The sequence below is a fragment of the Microtus pennsylvanicus genome, chromosome 5, assembly GCF_037038515.1.
Source record: "Microtus pennsylvanicus isolate mMicPen1 chromosome 5, mMicPen1.hap1, whole genome shotgun sequence".
In the NCBI taxonomy this organism is placed as follows: domain Eukaryota; kingdom Metazoa; phylum Chordata; class Mammalia; order Rodentia; family Cricetidae; genus Microtus; species Microtus pennsylvanicus.
The window spans coordinates 69,252,301-69,270,543 of record NC_134583.1 but is presented as its reverse complement, the minus strand read 5'-3'; the positions used below and the strand labels follow the sequence as shown (position 1 = coordinate 69,270,543).

General features: G+C 45.5%; 1 protein-coding gene and 1 long non-coding RNA gene across 5 annotated transcripts in view; one reads left to right on the top strand and one right to left on the bottom strand.

Annotated features, from left to right (window-relative positions):
* The first annotated feature begins 922 nt into the window (after positions 1-922).
* LOC142849785 (uncharacterized) lies at positions 923-14,330 on the top strand. 2 transcript variants are annotated; one of them, XR_012910618.1, is made up of 5 exons: positions 923-1,203; positions 9,669-9,739; positions 10,206-10,349; positions 10,573-10,682; positions 14,074-14,330. It is a non-coding gene; the product is annotated as an uncharacterized LOC142849785 (long non-coding RNA). The 2 variants fall into 2 exon arrangements; XR_012910617.1 differs by lacking the exon at positions 14,074-14,330 and having other exon boundaries at positions 10,573-11,420.
* The window catches only part of Itgax (integrin subunit alpha X), a 23,442-nt gene continuing 17,305 nt past the window's right edge, over positions 12,107-18,243 (bottom strand). For 2 of the 3 annotated variants that reach the window (XM_075972423.1, XM_075972424.1), the window contains exons 24-30: positions 15,400-15,478; positions 15,208-15,312; positions 15,012-15,095; positions 14,707-14,820; positions 14,462-14,563; positions 14,093-14,203; positions 12,107-13,279 (exon numbers count right to left, since the gene is read on the bottom strand). In XM_075972423.1, the coding sequence (XP_075828538.1) occupies positions 13,181-13,279; positions 14,093-14,203; positions 14,462-14,563; positions 14,707-14,820; positions 15,012-15,095; positions 15,208-15,312; positions 15,400-15,478 (694 nt within the window). In that variant the 3' untranslated portion in view covers positions 12,107-13,180. The other variant, XM_075972425.1, reaches the window with a different exon arrangement.

Here is an 18,243-nt window from a genome sequence, read left to right as displayed (position 1 = left end):
AAATGAGTATTGTTGAGCAGGCAGAGAAACACAAGCACTGAGAGAGAGAATACAAAACAGCGTAGCCAGCCGGGCGGTGGTGGTGCACGCCTTTAATCCCAGCACTCGGGAGGCAGAGGCCAGCCTGGTCTACAAGAGCTAGTTCCAGGACAGGAACCAAAAGCTATGGAGAAACCCTGTCTCGAAAAAAAAAAACCAAAAAAAAAAAAAACAGCGTAGCCTTTATGAGAAACAGTGTAGTGTGTCCTCATGTCAAATCTCCAAAATAAGTTTAACACTTCAGAGATATTTATATGCCCCATACTCATAACAGCATTGACAACACCCAGTAAGTAGTCTACACCTGCTCCAGTCCCACCGCTGCTGGGCAGGGGTCTGAAGGAATTTAAGTTAGCACACCACAAAGATACCTCACATTCTTGTTAACTGTGGCTCTGCACACAGATCTGCTAAGATGCCATCAGCCGATGAATGGACAAAGACTCTGTGGTTTGTATACACAGCGCCCGAAAGGAGACCAAAATTACATCATTGGCTGAAAATGAGTGGAACTGGGGACTACCCGGTAAGCAAAATAAACCAGACTGAGAAAGATAAATATTGCATGTTTTCTCTCAATATATGGAACCTCACGTAACTCAGGATGGCCTCAAACTTGCTGTGTAGCCAAGCCTGGCCCTGAATTCCTGACCCTCGCGCCTCCATATCTATAATAAAAAATAGAAAAGGAACTAGTTGGGGGAAGGAAAGGGACTTCTGGAAAAAGGAAAGAGAAACAAGGAAGGGTAAAAGGAGGGAGAAAGGCCACGCATGTGGTTTCTCACATGTGGTATCTGGATGTGATCTATTTATACTTCTGAGTCATCAGATCAGAGGCCAGGAAGGCGGCAGCAAAGGGAGGGGTGAGAGGGCAGCAGGTGTGTGCGTGGGCAAAGGGCAGCGCCATAAACAATATTTCCACAAAACCGTTGCTTCACTAACTAAAAGATTAATAAGGCATAAAGCCGAGCTGACGAAATGACCATCTTGCAATCCCAAGTGACCATCTCTCTCTCTGACATTCGTGTGAAAAGCAACCAGCTGCTCATTCATTTTGCCATGGAAACGCTGGAAATGTGACTGCTCAATGACCCCATCTTTAACTCCTCCCACATCCTAGCATGACAGAAAGCTTTGAGGAATTGAGACTTCAGAATAAAAGAGGTACCTTTATTTTCTGTTCCCCTCCCCCGCCAGAGTCAGGCATTGCTGTTTGGTTAACACTGTGCGAGCCTTTCTTGATCAAGGACGGGGTGTTTTCCTCAAACATATTTGCACCATCCGTTCAGCTACCTTTTTCCTTGCTGAAACATCTTCCTCTCTTATTTTATTGTGTATTTGTCTCTCTGTGTGTGTGTATGTGTGTGTGTGTGTGTGTGTGTGTGCAGTTGAATGCACACGCTCATTGTAGAAAGGCACACATATGTGCGTGTATGCAGAGGCCAGAGGTCAGCCTTGGGCACTGTTTCCTCAGGAGCCCTGAATCAGGGTCTCTCCTAGGAACCTGGAGCACACTAAGGTCAGGCTGCCTGGCCACCAAACCCAAGATATCATCTGATCACTGTCTCTAGAGCACTGGGATTATATTATGTAGTTGGTTGTCTTTTACTCTTTACTTTTTGGGGGTCCACCACCCAGCTCCCAAATAAATAGACAGAGACTATTTCTTCTTATGAATACCTGGCCTTAGTTTGGCTTGTTTCTGGCCAGCTCTTCTAACTAAATTATACCATTTACCTTTCGCCTCTGAGCTTTTACCTTTCTCTATTCTGTATACCTTTTCTTTCTTTCTTTCTTTCTTTCTTTCTTTCTTTCTTTCTTTCTTTCTTTCTTATTACATGGCTGGCTTATGGCTGGTCAGCTGGCCCCTGGTGTCCTCTTCTTCTCCTTTCTTTTTTGCTCCTCCCTCTTCTCTTCCTCTCTCCTCTCTTTCTTAAGCCAAGATTTCTTCTCCTGTTTATTCTCTCTGCCTGCCAGCCCTGCCTATTCCTCTCCTGCCTTGCTATTGGCCATCCCTCTCTTTAGTAGACCAATCACATGTTTTAGGATGGCAAAGTAGCACAGCTTCACAGAGTTAAACAAATGCAACATAAAAGAATACAGCACATCTCTGCATCATTAAACAAATGTTCCACAGCACAAAAGACTCTAGCACCTCTTTAACTAATATCCCACCACAGCATTATGCATGGATTTGAGTGTGATGCTAGAGATCAAATTCAGATCCTTATGTCTGCACAGCAAGCACATTACCAACTTAGGCCTCTGCCCAGGTCCCTTCTCCAACTTAATAGAGTTCATAACTTAACTAATGGCCTACAAAAAAGCAGATGATTACCTTCTCCGCACTCCACTTAGTAAGAAAACAAAATTAATACTGCTCAAGAGGATATAAGAATACATGTAAATCAATTATCTCTTTGGCACAGGGGTAGGAGGAGAAATTGCTCTTTTTGCCTATGGTACAGTTTTTTGGGAATAAGTGCCTGGAATTATGGCGGCTCTTGTGCAATCATGAGCGAGTGGTGAGGACAGAAGCACACAAAGAAAGGTGGATGAAATGTTGGGAATGGGACAAGAGAGATGGCTCAGTGGTTAAGACCACTGACTGCTCTTCCAGAGGACCAAAGTTTGATTTCCAGCACCCACATGGTGGCTCACAACCATCTGTATCTTCAGTTCCAGGGATCTAACGCCCTCTTCTGGCTTCTGTAGGCAGTGCACACATGTGCTGCACAGACATACATGCAGATAAAACACTCAAACACAAGCAATAATTTTTAAAACTTAAATATTTTTAAGTTGAAATCATCTTCTTTTTGTGTAGGGGGCAGCAGTAGGGTTTCCAGTGGTACCCAGCCTGGCCCCCATATCCTGAACTCAAGCGACCTTCCTGCCTCAGCCTCCCAAATGTCTGCAACAGCAGGACCCGGGTGCAGCCCGCATTTTAGTAGACTAAATGCACTAGTAAACCTCTGTGTAGAACAGGTGTATGCTCTTCTGCACTTGTTCCTCCTGCCGCGTGTAGCTGTGGCCCATCTTCCTAAGCTTCTTTAGACATTTGTGGCTTTTCCTGCTTTTGCTGCGGGAATATCTCTGCTTCAGGAGGCTACGGCTTTGCTGTCGCATTCATGCCTCGTGCTAACGTAAACAGTTTTGTGCTGCCCTGTGTTTCTCGCATTTCTGTTCCTTCCCCTAAGTGGTCATTTCTCTTTTCTGAAATGACTAAAAAGTTTCACAGCTTCATGCTACAGTTGCAGACTGGGCGAAAGCACCAAAAATACACACAGGAGTAAGGTGAAATCTCAAAGTAGGTTTTAATTTGCATTTCCTTGCTGTTTAAGGATGCTGAACATTTCTTTGTTTCCCAGCCATTTGTGTTTCATCTTTCGAGAATTATTTGCCTAGTCCTGCACCCTATTTTAATTGGGCTGTTTTCTTGATGTTCAGGGTTTTTTTAGTTCTTTGTATATTTTAGAAACTAACCCTCTGCAGACTGCCTCTTTGCCTGAACGATGGTGTCCTTTGCTGTACAGAAGCTTTCCATTTTCATGAGGTCCCTCTTATTCACTGTTTATCTTGGTGCCTGTGCTATGAGTGCCCTGCTCATAAAGTCTTCTCCTGTGCCAATGAATGTAAACCCATCCCCTATTTTCTACTCTAACAGATTCAGGGTACCTGATCTTACATTGAGGTCCTCCATCCATTTGGAGTTGAGTCTTGGGCAGGGGATAGATATGGATCCATTTGCATTCTTCTACATGCAGACATCCAGTTTGAGCAGCACATTTGCTGAAGATGCTGTCTTTACTCCAGCGTGTATTTTTGGTATCCATATATTGTGGACTTATGTCTGGGTCTTCAATTCCATTCCATTGATCAACACATCTGTTTCTGTTCCAACACCATGCTGTTATTCCTACAGCTAGGCAGTACAACTTGAAATCTGGGATGGTGGGGCCTCCAGCTGCTCTTCTGGTATTTAGGATGGGTTTAGATATCTTGGGTTCTTTGTGTTTCCATTTGAAGTTAAAGGTTGATTTTTCAGTTTCTGTGACGAGTTGTGTTGGAATTTTGGTAAGGACTGTATTAAATCTGTAGATTGCTTTTGGTAGGATGGCCATTTTCACTATACTAATCTGATAAATCCATGACCATAATAGATTCATCTTCTGGTATCTTCTTCAATTTTTTCAATGTCTTAAAGTTATATTATACAAGTCTTTCTCACTTGCTTGGTTAGAGGTGATGAGTTTTTCGTTGTTTTGTTTTTGAGGTTAAATTTATGTTTTTTTGTTTGATTAATTTTTGATTTTTGATTTTTTTTCAAGACAGGGTTTCTCTGTGTAACACTCCTGGATGTTCTAGAACTGGCTTTGTAGACTAGGCTGGTCTTAAACTCACAGAGACGTGACTGCCTCTGCCACCCAAATACTGGGATTAAAGGCACGTGCCATCACTTTCCAGAGAGGTTAGATATTTTTTAGGCTATTGTGACATGACCTATTTCTCTGATTTTTTCCCACAGATTGCTTGTCATTTGTATGTAGGAAGGCCACTGAATTTTGTGCACTAATTTTGTATTCTACTACTTTGCTGAAAGTGTTTATCAGCTGTAGAAAGTTTCCTGGTGGAGTTTTTAGGGTCTTTAAATATAAAACTATATCATCTGCAAATAAGAATATTGTTGTGGAATATTTGTTTAGCTAGGCAAAGATGTGTTACACTTGTTTATGTTGCAAAGTATTGCTTTAACTACGTGATGGTGTGTTACATTTGTTTCCGCTACCCTTGTTAATGATGCATTGTTTAATTATATAAAGATGTGTTGCATTTGTTTCACCTTGCCTGCCTAAGACCAGAATGATCTAATAAAAAGCTGAATGGCCAATAGCTAGGCAGAAGAGGGATAGACGGGGCTGGAGGGCAGAGAAAAATCAATAGGAGAGAATGAGAGAGAAGAGAACAAAGGAGAACGAGGAGGACATGCCTGGGACCAAAAGCCAGGCAGCCACCAGCAAGTCAGACACCAGAAACAGGAAAGTAAGACATACAAAAGGAAAGAAAGGTTAAAAAAAAACAAGGCAAAATGTAGATAAAGAGAAACATTAAAATAAAAGCTAAGATAAGGCCAAACATTCGTAACTAATAATAAGTCTCCATGTCCTTATTTGGGAGCTGCTTGGTGCCCTAAAAGAAAGCCTGCTACAAGCTACTTTGCTAGCTCCCTTTTTTATTTATATCCCCTTGATCACCTTCTGTTGTCTTACTGTTCTATACCTAATGAATAGGTGTGGAGAGAATGAACATCTTTGTCTTGTTCCTGATTTTAATAAAAATGCTTTGAGTTTCTCTCCATTTAGGTTGATATTGGCCGTGGTCTTATAGTAAACTGCCATTATTAGACTGGGGGATGGCCCTTCTATCCCTAGTCTCTCCAGGACTTTTATCATGAAGGGATGTTGAATTTTTGTCAAAGGCCTTTATGAAAACTAAAGAGGTGATCATGTGTTTTGTTTTGCTTTGCTTTGCCTGTTTTTGCCTTTTGGTCTGATTATGTGGTGAATTATGTTTATTGATTTATGTATGTTGAGCCATTCCTGAATCCCAGGGATGAAGCCAACTTGATAATGATGGATATCTTTTTGCGATGTTCTTGGATTCAGTTTGCAAGTATTTTATTAAGAATTTTTGCATCTATATTCATGGGGATATTGGTCTACAAATTTTTCTATTGCCAGATCTTTGCATGGTTTTGATATCAGGGCAATAGTGACTTTGTAAAAACCTAATTAGTCAATGTTCCTTCATTTTCATTTTGTGTAATAATTTGAGGAATATTAGTATTAATTCTTCTTTGAAAGTTTGGTAGAATTCTGTTCTGAATCCATCTGGACCTGGACATTTTTTAAATTATTGTTTCTATTTTACTAGGGGTTATGGATCTGTTTGAATTACTATCTGATCTTGATTTTAGTATGTCATACACATAAAAAAATCGTTCTTTTTTATGTTTTCCAATTTGGTGGAGCACAGCATTTAAAAGCATGACACTATGACTCTGGATTTCCTAGGTGTCTGTTGTTATACCCCTCTTTTCATTTAATTTTGTTACTTTAAATCTTCTCTCTTTGTCTTTTAATTGATTTGGCAAAGGGTTTATCAATCTCACTGATTTTTCTCAAAGAACCAACTCTTTGTTTCCTTGATTCTTTTTTATTTTTTTTCTTTTTTATTGTTTCAGCCCTGAGTGTGATTATTTCTTTCCATCTATTCTTTTTGGTTTTATTTCTCCTCATTGTCCTTCAGGTGTGCTGTTAAGTTACTAATATGAGATTTCTCCCAGTTTTTGATGCAGGCATTTAGTGTTATGAACTTGCCTCTTAGAGCAGCCTTCACTGTGTCCCATAAATTTGGGTACATTGTGCTTTCATTTTCATTCAATTCTTAAAAGTTTCTTGATTACTGTCTTGACCTATGGATGAAGAAAGTATGGAATATATACATATTAGAGTACTACTCAGCAGTAAAAAACAAGGACTTCTTGAATTTTGCATACAAATGTATGGAAATAGAAAACACTATCCTGAGTGAGGTAAGCCAGACCCACAAAGAGGAACATGGGATGTACTCACTCATATTTGGTTTCTAGCCATAAATAAAGGACATTGAGCCTATAATTCGCGATCCTAGAGAAGCTAAATAAGAAGGTGAACCCAAAGAAAAACATATAGGCATCCTCCTGAATATTAACCTTCATCAGGCAATGAAAGGAGACAGAGACAGAGACCCACATTGGAGCACCAGACTGAAATCTCAAGGTCCAAATCAGGAGCAGAAGGAGAGAGAGCACAAGCAAGGAACTCAGGACCGCGAGGGGTGCACCCACACACAGAAACAATGGGGATGTTCTATTGGGAACCCACTAAGGCCAGCTGGCCTGGGTCTGAAAAAGCTTGGGATAAAACCAGACTTACTGGACAATGAGGGCTACTGAGAACTCAAGAACAATGGCAATGGGTTTTTGATTCTACTGCACGTACTGGCTTTGTGGGAGCCTAGGCAGTTTGGATGCTCACCTTACTAGACCTGGATGGAGGTGGGTGGTCCTTGGACTAGTCTGTGTCTTTTTATTGAGGAATTGAGATCATTTACATTGACAGTTGTCAACAGAAGTGTTTCTTGATTCCTGTTACTTTGTTGTAATGATGTGAGTCCCCCCCCCCTTTTGATTTAATGCTCTGGGATTATTTATTCCTTTTATCTTTATGAGCAAAGTTAACCTCTTCAGAATGAAGTTTTCCTTCTAGTGCCTTTTGTAGAGCTGCATTGGTAGAGAGATACTGTTCGTATTTGGTTTTATCATGAAGTGTTTTTCTTTATTAATTGTGGTTGATAATTTCACTGACTATAATAGAGTGAGCTGGCATCTGTGGGCTCTCAGAGTCTGCAGACCACCTGTCCAGGCCCTCTAGCTTCTGAAATCTCTATTGAGAAGTCAGGTGCTAATCTAATGGGTCTGCCTTTATGTATGACTTGATCTTTTTCTCTTGAAGCTTTTAATACATTCGTATAGTATTTTAATTATTATGCATAATGGGGAATTTCTCTTTTGGTCCTATCTATTTGGTATTCTCTATCCTTCTTGTACCTTCCTTTTCTCTATGATTTTCTTCAAAATATTTTCTGTGCCTTTGACCAGGGTTTCTTCTCTTTCCTCTCTTATTTGCAGACTGGGTCTTTTCAGAGTGTCCCAGATTTCCTGGATATTATGTGTCTGATCTTTTTTTTTCAATTTAATACTTTTTTGGGGGCTGACCTATCCATTTTTTTTACCTTGTCTTCAACACCTTAGGTTCTTTTTTTTTAAGTTATGTTTTTATTTATTTATTTATTTATTTGGTTTTTCGAGACCGGGTTTCTCTGTAGCTTTGGAGCCTGTCCTGGAACTAGCTCTTGTAGACCAGGCTGGTCTTGAACTCCCAGAGATCCGCCTGCCTCTGCCTCCCGAGTGCTGGGACTAAAGGCGTGCGCCACCACCGCCCGGCTTAAAGTTATATTTTTTTATGGTTTAACTTTATTTTATGTGCATTGGTGTGAAGGTGTCAGATCCTCTAACTGGATCTTCAGACAGTTGTGAGATGCCATGTGGGTGCTGGGGATTGAACCTGGGTCCTCTGGAAAAGCAGTCAGTGCCCTTAACCACTGAGCCATCTTTCCAGCCCCCAAGACCTGAGGTTCTTTCTCCCATGTCTTGTAATCCGTTGGTGAGGTTTTTACCTTTGAAGTTTTTGTTTTACATCCTAAGTTTTTCATTTCCAGTTTTATTTCAGTTGGGTTTTATTCAATTATTCTATTTCTTTGTTATTCTACGTTCATGTCTTGAACTGTTTTCATTATTTCATTTAACTGTTTGTGTTTTCACGAACTTCATTACGAGATCTACTCGATCCTCTTTAGGTCCTTGAACATATTCATAGCTGCTACTTTGAAGTCATTCATCTTATGTTTCGGCTATATTCCACCTGTCAGGGTTACAGGGTTCAGGTGAAGGCATATTGTCTTAACTGTTCGTGTGTGTGTGTGTGTGTACATGTGCACTGTGGTCTAGTGTGAAAGTCTCTGCAAATACCAGGAGAGCTGGTAGAGTAGCCACCCGCATGAGGCAAGAAGTTCAACACAACTCAATAACAGTGTTGGTTCAGCCTTCTAGAGTCTGACACTGGGCTGTTTCTCTTAGGCGTATGTAAGTGCAGTACGATTTGGAAAAATGTTTCCTGTTGTAACACAATCCCATTGTACATGAGGCATAATTACACCAAAATACTTCTTAAAGAATGTGTCATTTCTTCCAAGAAGGTGGGCTCCATAGAGAGGCTACATGTGTTATCTTTAGGGTCTAGGGGAAGATCTGGTGTGGTCTTGGTCATACAGATAGTGCAAAGGCTACGTAGGCTGTTAACCACCTTCGGTCTGGCTTGTGAGAATTGGGGGAGCCAGGTGCGGTTTTGCCATACAGATAGCACAAAGGTCACTGGGCTATTGACCACCACCATTCCCAGCCTTCTGGACATAAAATACATTATACATCTCTTCATTTAAAGAGACAGGCCTGTGTGATTGACATTCCTGGTTTCCCTAGTGCTGACCATTGTACTTCCAACAGTCTAGGCATCTGGAATTATACTTTCGAGGTATTTCTTGACATTCATTCTGGTCTTGGCTTTCTTAGGCAGGTATTCTATCCTTTGGTGTCCCTAGTAGAGGGTGCCTCTGCAGGTTGGTGAGTAGATGTGGTAGTTTGAACAAAAATGGTCCCCCATAGGGAGTGGCACTATTAGGAGGTGTGGCATTGCTGAAGTAGGTATGACCTTGTTAAAGGAAATGTGTCACTGTGTGGGTGGGCTTTAAGGTTCCCTATGCTCAAGCTATGCCCTGTGTCACAGTTCACTTCCTGTTGTCTGTGGATCAAGATCTAGGAACTTTCAGCTCATTCCCCAGCACCATGTCTCCCTGCATGTCACCATGTCCTGCCACGATGATAATGGACTAAATTCTGAAACTGTAAGTCGCCCCAGTTAAATGCTTTTCTTTATAAGAGTTTCTGGGGTCTTGGCGTCTCTTCACAGCAATAGAAACCCTAACTAAGACAGTGGACCAGGAAGAAGAGTCAAGAGGACTGGAGAAAAGAGCTAGGGAGGTAGGTCCACACTAAGAGGTGGAGTTCTCCAGGAGTGGAGGTGTGGTAGGAGATGGGGCTCCTGCAAGCAGACTTCAGTGGTACAAGAGCAAGTCTGGAGGGACCAGAATGAAAGGGTTAGGAGAACCCTAGGTCTGCAGAGAAAGGCAGACTCCCTAAGTTGTGGATTTGGGGTGGTTGGAGGGGCTCCTGCAGGCAAGCTTTTACGGAGGCTAACATAGAGCAGGGAAGACAGTGAGAATCTCCTACCTGAGGCCCAGCCTATGTAGCCACTGCGAATCCCCAGCAGAAAGTGTTTGTGGGAATCAGCCACTGACCCAAAGGAACAGAGATGGGCTAGGGAAGGCTGATGGGAGCAGCAGAAAAGGACCATTCTGGGTCTGCACCATGAGGTGGGAAGACCGGGGGCTGCTCTGGTCTTTATTATCCCTTGTCATCTACTAGATTTGGATTTGTTGTTTTCCAGATTCTTTTATTCTCAGAATATGAGTGTTTTGCCTGCATGAATGAAGGCGTGTGCACCACATGCACGCCTGGTGCCGGTAGAGTCCAGAAGAGGACATCAGGTTCCCGGAAACGCAGTTATAAATGATTGTGGACTGTCATTCGGGTACTGAAAACCAAACCCAGGTCCCCTGAAAGAGCAACAAGAACTCTTAACCTCTGAATGATCACTCTAGCCCCCCCTCTTTATTTTTACACATCTATGGGGTGCATCAAGCTTGCTCTGATTTTTTAATGTAGGAGTTTGACATAGATTTCTCTCTGAGGACTGCTCTCAATGTGCCTCGGAGGTGTTGTTGTACTATGTTTTCATTTTCATTTTGTTCCAGGATTTAAGGAAAACCTTTCCTGGCCTGGAGAGATGTCTCAGCAGTTAAAAGAACTTATTGATCTTTCAGATGATCCAAGTTCAGTTCCCAGCATCCGTAACACATGGCCCGTAAGCATCTATTACCCGAGTTCCAGAGATCCAATGACATCTGGAACCTGCGCATATGATATATATGCATAGATTCATAAGTAAAAGTAAACTTAAAAATAGAAATCTTTCCTAATGTCTTCCTTGACCCGTTCACTATTAAGGAATGTGTTGTTTAACCTCCGTATGTCTGGGTAACTACTAGAAATGTGTTCATTCTTTTAACTTTTATTGCATTGTGGTCAGATAGAATACACAAAGTCGTTTCACTGTACTGATGGGGAAACTCTATCAACCAATCACATCTAGTTAGGGTGTGGCTACCTGGGGCTCAGGCAGAAAAACTGGGAAGACCCAGATGCATGCCCTCTCTGCGCAGTGCCCGCCTGACAGATAGGATGTCAGACCTCCCACTCTTGTAGCGTGAGTTTCCCCTTTTTAACCATTAAAATATAACTTGAGCTGGCCTGGTTATTTATTGTACTGACCTAATTCACAATAATGTACCTTCTTTAAGCCCCTTGAAATTATTTGATTACATTCATCATTGTTTCTTTAAATTCTGTGTCCTAGAGTTCTCCTAAGTAACTGGAGAGCTTTTCTATGGGACTAATGGGTTTGAGTGGGGACATCCTGTCTTGATCTTTCTGATAGCTTCTGCTGTTGCAGTGATACCTGGCCAGGCGCACTTCTTTCCTAGATTTCACATCTGTCTCAGGTTGGCCCGGTACAGAAGCTGATGACTAGATCTAGGTCTATAGCAAGCACACGAGGTGCTTGGCTGGAGTTAGGCTTGCAAGTGTAGTGATAGCACAAGAGCAGATGGGGGTCTGGGGAATTCAGCCAGCAAGGTTGATGTGCAAGCGGCATGAGCTGGGCCTCCAAGTGTGGAGATGGGGGGTGAGTGAGGTGCCACAGTGTACATTCTGACTCTATCCATCCCTTCACCCTCTCTTACTCTCTCCCAGCACAACCAGCCCACCCCGTCCACAAGTCCCGTTCTATATCTGTGTGGTTTTGCTCTGCTTTTCCGTTTGTGTTGTGACCCTCTGAGTTAACGGAGGCAAGTGCATGGGTATGGGGATAACCACTGAAACATGAAGACAATAACCTCCCCTCCAGCAAGCTTTGAATGCTTTTAGCTCCCCTGGACAGGGAAGGCCCCTTCTCTATGACTGAGTATTGACTAGGTCAGTTTTGTCCAGGCCCTGTGCAGACAACTGAAACTGTTCCTCAACCCCATAAGACAGCATCTCTCTCACAGCCCTCCTCCCTAATGTTCAGCCCTTACACTCTTTCGGCTCTTTCTGTGATTCTCTCCACTCTGAGCTTGGAAAGGGTGACATAAGCGTCCTGTTTAATTCTGAGCACTCACCAGTCTCCTGGTCTCAGCACCAAAAGCAGCCATGAGTCTAGATTTGCCATCAATCACTACAAAGACAGGCTAGAAAAATGATTTATTATATAATGCTAATCCTCAATGCTTCAGACTCAGGGAAGAATCTGAAGGAGTGGTAAGACAGCGATGAAAGAGTTTGAATGAAGGCACACCGCGTTTGTAGAGAAAGGCATTCTCGGGAGCCATACGGTAGGCTACTTCCCTAGGATTTATTAGTCAAAGAGGTCCATGATGCCCCCAAAGTCATAAAATAATCTCTTGCCACAGCTGTTGACTGCATCTTAGAGCTCGATGGTAAGTTCCTACTGCTGAAGATGCCACGTTTGCCGTCAGAAATGGAAAAACTAAGCCAGCTCCCTCATTTGTGCACGAGGCAAGGTTGGGTGAAAAAATGCTTTTGGTCTTTTGCCAGTGCTCTATCCTGGGTAAACAGATGCTTGCTTATGTCTTCCCAGAAGAAGTCACACAGAAAAGGAGCATGGGCCTCTTTTGACCATGCGCTGTATGGGAGCAAGGTCCCTCCTGAGAGAAAAGGACACTGTTCTTCCCAGCTAACAACGCTGGCACTAGAAGCCAGCTCCACTGATTACGTTGTACAGATGTTTCCTTGCCAATTCAGAGAAAGCTGGGTTAGAGTCTCAGAGAAAAGCTACAAGCTGATGCCAACAATATTTTACTAGAAATGAAGAAGACACGGAAGCAGAGTATCCCAGGCTGTCTGAGGTTCCCCTCCTGAAAACAGAGCTCAGTCTTAACATCCTGAACATAGATGGGAGGAACTGGAAACAGACAAGAGCGGGTGACTACTTCCACTCCCTATCCTTAAAGCTCATCAGTGATCAGTAGTGGGGGGGCCACTGAACTGCCCATGTGTTCCTAGGCATGAATTCCTACTCGGGTTCTCTGGGTCATAGCAGAGACTGCGTCCTCAGAGTTTTCAGGTAACGTTTTGACCAGACATGTCTCCCTTCCCAAACAAGACACAAAGAGCAAAGTTGGCCTGGCCCCAGCATTCCTGGCGCAGAATGTTTCTTTGTCCTTGAGCCTGACCTAGGGGAGAGTACAAGATCTGGGAAGCCTCTCAGGAGGGCAGGTTCAAAGAAGACAAGGAGGCAAGTTCTCACTGGGCTTCCTGAGGGTCTGAAGTCTCGTTTCCTGGGACAGTCTGTCCATTCGCTTCTGCCATCATTTCCTTGTACTGACGTTTGAAGAAGCCAGCCTGTAGGGAGGAAGAGGAAAATGGAAGAAGGATGAGAGGCGCTAAGGGGCTCAGTGTGTAAAACACTTGCTGACAAGCGTGGGAACTGGAGTTCGGATGCCCAGAGTCCACACTAACAATGCATGGGTGTGGTGCCCTGCCTGTAAGCCCAGAACTCAGGAGGTGGAGACGGGATCCCTGGAGCAAGACTAGCCAAAGTGATCTCTGTGTTCAAGTGAGAGGCTCTGCTTCAATGTGTAAGGTAGAGAGTAATAGAGACAGGTACTCAGCATCTACTGGTAGCCTTCACACTCACATGTGCACATATGAGTACGTACCCACAAACTCATATGCGCCTATACACACACACACACACACACACACACACACACACACACATGCATGCACTCATGCATGCATGAATGCTTGTATATATGCCCACAAATGCAAAAAAAGAGAGGGAATAAATGACTAAAGGACAGGAAGGGTAACCATCTCTGGAGCCCTACGACTTTTAAATAACCGGGTACATATTGCATCATTTAGACACAGACAGAATTATGCGGCTTCAATCACCCTTACGCTGAAAAAAGACCAAGGCCTGGCCCAGCCCTGGTGTCAACATTCAAGTCCATGTCTACACCTATGTCTATTCTTCTGGAAAGGGAAACAGGGAGAGAAGCAGAGAGGAGTAAGAAAGAAGGAGAGAGATGAGCGTGGCTCTCGGACGGGGAGGCACAAACGAGGGATAACTGGGTGGGGAGGGTTTGTCACGTGATGTGTGCCGGTGATGAGAGCCCCTGCCTACCCTGCAGGAGGAGCATGATCCCTCACCTTGTACAGCCCGCCTGTGATGAGAGCCAGCAGCAGCAGACCGCCCACAGAGCTGCCCACGATGAGAGGGATCGGGTTGTGAACCTCATACATCTCCAGCACTGTCTTCGTCTGGTGGAGGTGGACCCAGTGGAAAACATCATCTCTCATGCTGCCTCACCTGCCCCCGGGGATCCTAGCCTCTAACTCCCTCTCCTCCTTGTCCAGGCTCTGTTCCAAGGGGTGCAATAAAGAAGTTCTTGTACACTGAGTGTCTAAGGCCCTTCACTCGTCCTCCCTCCAGGCTGGCAAGGCCCCCAGCCAGCACTGCAGACTGAACATTAAGAGCCCTCTTGCCAGCCTGGCCACCGCCTGCCACACAGCCACTACCTGGGCTCTCAGAAACGCCTCCTGTCCTGGCAGCTGGGAATACACAGATGTGTTGAATGTGACCTCAGCCTCGCTCAGGACCACCACCTTTTTCTGCAATGTCTGCAAAAGAGAGGGTGGGGCAGAGCTGGGAGTTGGACCTGGGAGGAGCTGAGGGGTCAAGAACCACCCTGACCCAAGGATGCTCCAGAGCCATCAGGTGCGCCTGGACTGGGTGGGGGGGACCTCTGCTCCTGGCCACGCACCTGGCTGACCCAGCCGAAGCTGAGGTTGCCCTTCAGAATGAAGTCAAGCTGGTCCTGGATGCCCAAGGAGGGGATGTCACAGCGGAAGTGCAGGCAGTCAGCAATGGAGCAGTCCTGGGGCCAGAGAAATAGTATCAGACTGGAGGAAGCTAAGTCTGAGAGTAGGAGACAGCACTAAGCTGTGGGACTTGACAGAAGCAGCCACTTCTAAATACAGCTGGTTGTACAGCAGGTGCCATTTGGCATTCGCAAAGTGAGCTTGAGTCCCCTGGTGTGACACGTTGAAACCTCCCGGTCCTCCTCACCAGCACAGGGCTCCTCTGCATGTGAGCCAGGAGGTCAGATTGTGTTGGCACCATTCTGTTCTGATAGCACTGGGTGGGAAGGTTCTAGAAGGCAAACAGAAAACAGGGCTTTGGCTGCAGCATCAGGGACCCGTGAGTGACACAGGGGATAGAAGTCAAGGGCCTTCGCTGAGGAGCCAGGGCTGGTTTTGAGTACCTGGAGCTGGGGGGCCTCCACTGTCCACACAGCTTCTCCCTTCAGTGCTACAGGCACCAGAAATTTGATGCTGACTGGCACGTCCCTCTGCCCCAGATTATTCACCTGCACAGAAGGCACTGTGGGTAGAGTCTATACCCAAGTCCTCCGCCCCTACTCATCAGCTCCCCGGTCCTAAGTCCCCGCACTTGCCTGGTATCTGTGTTCGACCACGCTGCTCTTCTCCTTTTCTGAGGCCGAGAAGTTGAGATACTTGGTAGACTGGTCGTGACTGGGGAGAGAAGAGTCATGAAGTCCCGCCTGGCCTCCTGAGGAGGGCCTGGCACTGGCATGAGGATACAAGTAGTCGGGTGGGCCTTTGGGTGGTAGAAGGAGGTGTGTGGCAGGGTTGGAATAAGAGAAGGTTTAGGAGGCAGGACGGGTTTCAGGGCGGGTATAAAGAAGCATGCAGGAGCTACCCAAAAGAGATCACTGGAGAAAGAATAGGTTGGGGTGTAGCGAACAGACTTAAGATCCACATCACTGCATCGTGGGGAGAGCAGGGGCCACTGCCTGCCCCATTTCTACACCTCACCCTTCATTTCAGTCCTTTGTGGATATGTAGGATACAGCAAATTTTGTTGACCATGTGCCCCGCCGCCCATTCTTGACTCCTAGCCCCGCCCCCTTTTCTGTTTCTTTGCCTTTTATCACCGTGAAGCTTTGAAAGGCCAATGCCAGACTCTTCCATAGGTCTCGATGTAACAAAACTTCATGAGTCCTTCTTGGGTTCAAGCCTGGGAGTGCAGGGACCTCAAGGTCCCTCGCATCCCAGCTGATTCTACCTCTGTCCCTTAGCACTCCATTCCTAGGGGACCTAACCTCTAGGCCCCAAATTCTAGCCCACCACTTCTCCTCTTGAGGCAAGCTAGCAAGGCACAGAGGAGAAGAGGAAAAGCCTGTATGGTTAGCTGTGCCTGATATACCAGCAGAGCCGTACTACAGCACAGCACCGGTGTCTGCTCGAACAGTAACAAGACCAACCCAAGCCAACTAGGACCAGCAGGGCTACTGAAGGGATCATAACCATTAGCACACAAGACTAGCTGTTCCCATCATGCGTCTGAGGACAGCCCCATGTAAGGGCAGTAAAGATGGGCAGGCCCTATCAGGAGGATTGTCTCTACTGCAGTCGGCCAATCAGACAAGCTCTCCAGAATCCTGGGCGACACCACTCTCTCATGAGAAGCTTTCGCTCCTTCTCAAATGTGCACCTTCGCTCTGCAGTAACTCCTCCTCCCAACTCCTCACTGTCTCAGGTCTGAGTTCTTTCTCTGGTGGTGACCTGGAAGCACCTGCTCTACCTTTGACAGCTCCCTGCCCTCACCCAATGGCAACCCTCCTACGTTTCACTTCTCCTGTACTCAGAGGACTCCTCCCAAACGCTCTAGATTGCCCTGAAGACTGGGATCTGTGATGGACCTGCAGGACCACCTAAGTCTACAGGTGCTGTGCCCTCTCTGACCTGCAGGACCACCTAAGTCTGGAGGTGCTATGCCCTCTCTGACCTGCAGGACCACCTAAGTCTACAGGTGCTATGCCCTCTATGACCTGTAGGACCACCTAAGTCTACAGGTGCTATGCCCTCTATGACCTGTAGGACCACCTAAGTCTGGAGGTGCTATGCCCTACCTGCAGGACCACCTAAGTCTGCAGGTGCTATGCCCTCTATGACCTGTAGGACCACCTAAGTCTGGAGGTGCTATGCCCTACCTGCAGGACCACCTAAGTCTGCAGGTGCTATGCCCTCTATGACCTGTAGGACCACCTAAGTCTGCAGGTGCTATGCCCTACCTGTAGGACCACCTAAGTCTGGAGGCGCTATGCCCTATCTGGCCTGTAGGATCAAGGATCACCTAAGTCTGCAGGTGCTGTGCCCTATCTGTGGTTCCCTGCACAGTGCCATGAGTACCCCTGGGTATATATACTCTTAGAGCATGCCTCTCTCTGCCTGGAGAACCCCGACATTCAGGGCAATGAAAGTGTGCAGGGCTGCACGAGAAGAAACCCTCCGGTTAGGTGAGTCCCATAAGAGCAGGATTCACCACACATAGGAGCTCAGCAATGTTTGCTCCTGTCAGCCGAATCCACTGAAAGTAGCCACGCTGTGCCCGACGCGGAGCAAACACTAAGGAGGAATCTGCTGAACATTTTCTATCCCCAAGTCTCAATACCTCCTCCCATGCTTCTTAGTCCCAGCTAAGGCCCTACCTGCCTCCCTGACACCCATCCTCAGCAGGTATCTTTCGTTCCTATTTTCTACAAAAGTTGGGAAGGAGAAGGTTCAAAAAGCCTTACGGCAATGGTTCTCAACCTGAATGCTGTGAGCCTTTAGTTCCCCATGTTGTGGTGACCCCCAACCACAAATCTTTTTTGCTACTTCAGAACTGTAATTCTTCTACTGTTATGAATCATAATGTAAATATCTGATATGCAACTCCTATGGAGAATCTGCCCTATGAGCTGTGTCTGTTTCTTATGAAAAATAACAGTCTTGCACAAATGCCAACGGCTCTTTTGAGAATCACCCTGGTCGAGCCCAGTGCCGTAGACCCCCCCAGTGTTCAGATGAGCCCTCTTTCACTACCAGTTTAGTAACCCACAGCTACGGTTTCATATTGAAACCCATTCTCTCCGTTCCCTAAATTTAGGCTTAGCACTCTGAGCAGCACAGTCAGGAAGGGGGGACCTACTGGGAAGTTCCTAGATCAGTGCAGGGTGCCCCAACAGAGGCTGTAACACCACAACTCCTTCCTCTGCCTTCTCTGCTGCCTCCCTGCCATGGCATGAGGACATCCATCATGGTTCGCTATGTCACCACAGACCCAAAGCATCAGGCCAGTGAGCCGTGGACTAAAACCTCCCAACCGTGAGCCCAAATCAGCCTTTTCCATTTGCAGATGGCTTCAGATTCTTATGGCGATGGAAAGCTGATTGACATGCCATGCTACGTAGGGTACAGAACTGAAGAACAGCGCTTGGTGAGATTTTGGCTTG